The 6,000-nt window shown below is 41.5% G+C and overlaps 1 protein-coding gene across 2 annotated transcripts in view; it reads left to right on the forward strand.

The window, feature by feature from the left end:
* FGD5 (FYVE, RhoGEF and PH domain containing 5) overlaps positions 1–5,532 on the forward strand; it is a 115,935-nt gene extending 110,403 nt beyond the window's left edge. For both annotated transcript variants that reach the window (XM_081245562.1, XM_081245563.1), the window contains exons 20-21: positions 3,109–3,263; positions 4,333–5,532. In XM_081245562.1, the coding sequence (XP_081101688.1) occupies positions 3,109–3,263; positions 4,333–4,369 (192 nt within the window). In that variant the 3' untranslated portion in view covers positions 4,370–5,532. The remainder of the gene's footprint in view (positions 1–3,108; positions 3,264–4,332) is intronic.
* The last annotated feature ends 468 nt before the right edge of the window (positions 5,533–6,000 follow it).

Raw genomic sequence — 6,000 nt, forward strand, 5'->3', positions numbered from 1 at the left:
GAGAGTGTGGGTTAATTTTAAAAGACAGATTTAAGTATGCTTCCAAAGCTGCTTCTTCAGAGAGAGGAACTTGTACAGTTTCTCAATAAGCTTAAACCAGTGACAGGACCAAGCTTTCAAATTCTATCAAAGAAAAGAATTTGAGAAACTGGATAGCCAGTTTTCACTGTCTACACTACCATGAACCCTGTCATGTACCCTGAGGTAACCCAAACCAGATGTAACTTGCTCTCAGTAACAGTCCTGGGAGAGAGTGACTATCAGAAATACACAGGAATCTTTTAAATTTTTTCCAATATTTTATTATTTAGTTAATATATTTATTATTATTATGTTTAAAAGATTTCAAACATAAATGTTGAAGGAATTTTACAGTGAACTGTCTTATAACCATCAACTAGATTATACAATTAACATTTTATTATACTTCCTTGAACAAATATCTATCTATGCATCTCTCATCCATCTTACTTTTTGATGCTTTTCAAGTATACTTCCACCTAAGAGTTCAATATTTCTGTATCTTTTTTTTCTTTTGAGGTACAATTTATATATAATGAAGTACACAAAGCATAAGGATACTATCTGTTGAGTTTTGACTAATGAATACCCCTGTAAATCCCCACCTCACCCCTATCCCCAGAGGCAACACACTGTTTTGATTTTTTTCCTACTGTATATTATCTCTTTTAGATCTTCATACAGGTGGAATCATGTGTGACTTCTTCCACTCAGCATGTTTTTGAGATTCATTCATGTTGTTGCATACAGTAGTAGGTCATTTCTTTTATGACTGAGTAGTACTCCATTTTGTGAATATACCAGTTTGTCCATTCACCAGTTGAAGGACATTTGAGTTGTTTCCAATTTGAGGCGGTTATGAATAAAGCCAATTTAAACTTTTGCATGCAGGTTTTTGTGTGAAAATAGGTTTTTATTTCACCTTGGATGAATACCTAGGATTGGAATTTCTGGATCACAGAAGGGTATATATTTGGCTTTTAAGAAATTAGCAGACATTTTTCCAGAATGGTGTAGCGTTTAACAGTCCCTGCAACAGTGTAGGTAAATTTGGGAGTTCTGGTTGTTCCATGTGTTTGTCAGCACTTAGTATTGTCAGTCTTTAATTTAGCCATTCTGGTGAAGGTGTAGTAGTATCTTAATGTGGTTTTAATTTAGATTTCCCTAGTGACTAATGATATTTTTCATGTGTCTGTTGGCTATATATATATTTCTCTTTGAGAAGTGTCTGTTCGGATCTCTTGCCCATTTTTTAGAGTAGATTGTTTGTTATTGAGTTACAGGAATTCTTTCTGTAACTTGGCTACCAGTCTTTTATCAGATAAATGTTTTGTGAATATTCTTTCCCAGTCTGTGGCTTGTCTGTTCATTTTTTTAAATGAATGAATGAGTCAGTCAATCTTTTGGTGAACAGAAGTTTATAACTTTAATGAGGTCAATTAATGTTTTCTTTTTTGGCTATTGCTTTCGTGTCCTAAGAAACTTCCGACTACTGTAAGTCACAAAGTTATTTTCCCCATATTTTCTTTTGAAAACTTTACTGTTTTAGCTTTTACATTTAGGTCTACCTCAAATTAATTTTTGTGTATGGTGTGAGATAGGGGTCAAGGCTTATTTTTTCCCCTATGGATATCCAGTTGTTCCAGCACCATTTGTTGAAAAGACTTTCCTTTCCTTATTGGATTATTTTGGTGTCTTTATTAAATATTAAATGACTAAGTGTGGGTCTATTTCTGGGCTCCCTATTCTGTTTTACTGATATATTTACCAAACCTTATGCCAATACCATACTGTCTTATTACTATAACTTTATATAGTAAGCCTTAAGTCAGGTCGTGTAAGTCCTCCAACTTTGTTCTTTTTAGAGGTTTCAGTACAATTTTGAATTAATTGGTAAGCGTGAGTGTCCTCTTGCTTTGTCTCAATCTTAAGGGAAAAGGATTCACTATTTCGCTCTTAAGTATGATGTTACTGGTAGGTATTTTATAGATGCCCTTTGTCAGATTAAGGAAGTTCCCTTCTATCCCCAGTTTGCTATGAGTTTTTATCATGAATGGATGTTGAATTTCGTCAAAAGTTTTTTCTGATCTAGCAGTCTTTTTTTTTTTAACATCTTTATTGGAGTATAATTGCTTTACAGTGGTGTGTTAGTCTCTGCTGTATAATAAAAATATGGAACGCTTCACCAATTTGCGTGTCATCCTGGCTCGGGGGCCATGCTAATCTTCTCTGTATCGTTCCAATTTTAATATATGTGCTGCCAAAGCGAGCACTGATCTAGCAGTCTTTGAAAATTGATTCCCTTTTAGGCACAAACTCTACTCCCCCTCCTCCTCCTCCCACAATCATTCTAATGTGCTTAACTAATTATATCTCTCCGTTTATGTGTGATTTTATAAAGCTGTATGCTTTATGAACATGTATTTTTACATAAATACGTGTGTATCAAAATCTCTTTCTATATAAAACGCTCTTTCCCTTTCCACTAAGCACTGTGATTTTAAGATTCATCTGTGTTCTCTGGGTACACCTCACCGAATTGTTATCAGCTGTATAGCACGAACACCCTGAGTGCTCCATATTGAAGCCCTGTGAAAGAGGGCCTGGGGCGATGAGTGCAGAATACGTTAACAAGGGTAACACTAGCAATCTGAGTCACTGATAGATCGAGTCAGCGGAAAGAATGTGGGGTTTTAGAAAGTGGTCACGAGTCCAAACACTGGCTCTGCCCCTTACTCGCTGTGTGATCTTGGGGAGTTATTTACCCTCTTTGAGCCTCCGTTTCTTCTTAGAATGGGGGTGACACCTTCTATGATTGTTACGAAGATTAAACAAGATAATGTGAAAGTGAAAGTGCCTGGACCCTAAATGCTGTCACAAAATGTTAAGTTTCTTTTCCTCCTCGTGACTGGTGCTGGCGGGGAAGTGGGAGGGAAGAGTATGTGTGTGCTAACTGCACCGTTGCCAGAGATGCCCCACACAGAGGGGCTCGTCCTGCATGTTACGTTGGAAGCATCAGTGGTTGCTAAGCTGCTGACTGGGTATCTTGCCGTGTTTAACCTCAGTTTTCCCTTTGCCTCCCTGCAGGACACAGTGGCCTTGGAGAGCATGCCCCTCCTAGGTTTCACCATTGCGCCAGAGAAGGAGGAAGGCAGCAGCGAAGTAGGACCTATTTTTCACCTTTACCACAAGAAAACCGTATTTTATAGCTTCAAAGCAGAGGATACCAATTCGGCTCAGAGGTACCAAAATAACCAGTCGTGCGTTTCCTTGCCTCTCTCTCAGAGGGGAACGAGCTGTCACCCTGGGCTTTGGCTTCTGTTCTTCTCCATCCATCCTGTCCTCTCAAGCCCCCTCGGGCCACAGCAGAACAGCAGATTTAAATTCACAGGCAGACCTCAGACATATTGCGGGTTCGGTTCCAGACCACCGCAATAAAGCGAATGTTGAAGCAAAGTGAGTCACAAACTGTTTGGTTGGCCAGTGCATAAAAAGTTACGTTTATACTGTAGTCTCCTACCTCTGCAATAGCATTACGTCTAAAAAAATGTACATACCTTAATTTGAAAAAACTTTACTGCTAAAAAATGCTAACCATCATCCGAGCCTTCAACAAGTCATGATGTTTTTGTAATAGTAACATCAAAGATCACTGGTCACAGATCACCATAACAAATACAGTAACAATGGAAAAGTTTGGAATATTGTGAGAACTGCCAAAATATGATACAGAGACACAAACTGAGCAAATACTGTTGGAAAAATGGTGCTGCTAGACTTGCTGGACATAGGGTTTCCGCAAACCTTCAATTTATAGAAAATGCAGTATCTCCGAGCACAGTAAAGCAAAGCACAATAAAACGAGGTCAGGGCTTCCCTGGTGGCGCAGTTGTTGAGAGTCCGCCTGCCGATGCAGGGGACACGGGTTCGTGCCCCAGACCGGGAAGATCCCACATGCTGCGGAGCGGCTGGGCCCGTGAGCCATGGCCACTAAGCCTGCGCGTCTGGAGACTGTGCTCCGCAACGGGAGAGTCCACAGCAGTGAGAGGCCCGCATACCGCAAAAAAATAAAAAAATAAATAAATAAAACGAGGTCTGCCTGTATTACGACTCATTCATACAGGTGTGCATTGATTCAGCAATCTTTGCACTGTATCTAGGCGTTTTGCTAAATGCTAGGGAAACAAATCTAGTAGGACACAGTTGCTGACTTCAGGCTAATAATAATGTAGTCTCATCATTCATGGGTTCCGTGACCAGAGTTCCAGGCAGAGCCTCAACACCAAGTGTCCCCTCTCTTCTGCGTTGCAGGTGGATCGAAGCCATGGAAGATGCAAGCGTGTTATAGCAGTTATCAAGCACGTGGACTCAGAGCACACTCTTAGGTTGATGCGTGGACCCTTCCAGAAGCCAATCTGTGTCTCCACTCATCCGGACACACATCTCGATTCAGCATGGGGCCTGACCTTGTTTGCTGTAACCCCTCTCTCACACCTTCACAAGTGGAACCCTTAAGGGATATTTATGGACCTTTTCTGTCTTCGTGTTTTCCACCCCTGCCCCAGGCATAAACTATTTCCTTTTCCAGTAGCGAGTTAAAATTTAGTAACACGAAGACGTGGAAACCAATAGAGAAGTACATTTTAGAAATGCAAGCTTTTTAGTAGAAACAAGCTTTTACAATTTTTACTCCTGGCAAACATGATGACCTTTCATGTTGTTGATGTCAAGTGCCTCAGGTGAAATGAGAAACAGCCAGCAAATAACAGCTACTCTCATCAAAAGCACTTTATTGTTTTACTGAGCAACAACCTCCAGTTTTATTTTTTCCAAGGGATTTACTTAAGTAAATGGTAGATGGAGTCCTGTGGACTAATTGGCCACCAGTACTGGCTGTGGCGTGAGGAGGCGACACCAGGAGGGTCTCCCTTACCACGGAGGGTGCAGGGCCACGTGGCACTGGAGCACAAGGGGAGGACTCTCTCCTCCAAGTGCCCACTCGACCTGCAGACCAACAGGGCTTCCGAAAGGAGCTGTTCCGTCCTCCCCACGGTGGTCCCAACACCAGAGTAGTGCGGGAAACTCCGCTGCTGGTAGATCCGGCCCCCGGCCCCGGAGGTCACCGCAGACCCTCCGAAGAGACAGGGGTCTGCTTTAATTTATTGTGTGCCTTCCTGAGTTTACCCCGCACAAGCTGACGTCGTTATGCTTGTGAGAACTGTTCTTGTTTTTGACGCGGTGATCCTTCTGCTGTATTCCTGAATCCTTGAAAGAGACAAAAGGAGAGAAAATAAGATGCAGTCAGAAGGTGAATTCGTGGTCTTGGCCAGTGGCTCTGGACACAGTGAGGGAGCACAGAAATAGCGGCTTGAAGATCCTCTCTGGGCGCCTGGGGCTCAGTCACCTCCCCGCTGATGACTGCTGCCCACGATGCTGGACGTGTTTTTACATAAAGCAGAGTGGTGGGGGGACTCCTTGTTACTCTCATCGAAATAAAAAACAATCATCACATTTTCTGATGTCCTGTCCCCATCTTCCGGCTGCCCTGTCCCCTAAAAAAGGCATTTGCTGACAAACATTTTGTAAAAAGCACCATCTCCAGGAGTTATTTACATTAAATATTTTTAGGGGAATTTTTTTTTCTAGTTTGCAGTTCTTTTTAAAATGTTTGGTTAAACATTTAATCAATGATTCAAACTAAGTGATTAGAGAGGCCTTCTTATTAATTTTTGAGGACTTTCATTTTCATCATCAGACATACTGAAATGGGCCTTCTAGACCCTCTGAGCCTTTAGAAAGCACAGCAAGACTTCAGCACAAGGAAGTGGGCACTTCTCCAACCTGCCCGTGCCACTGCCCATTGTCAGTTTCTGAGCTCCAGGTAGAATTATGTCTGGAAGTCATCTGGAAGGCCTCTTTTACTGTATAACATCCTATTTCTGATACTCTAAAGAAGATATGATAGGGCTTTTATTCTCA

This window comes from Mesoplodon bidens, assembly GCF_964165515.1.
Source record: "Mesoplodon bidens genome assembly, chromosome: 10".
NCBI lineage: Eukaryota > Metazoa > Chordata > Mammalia > Artiodactyla > Ziphiidae > Mesoplodon > Mesoplodon bidens.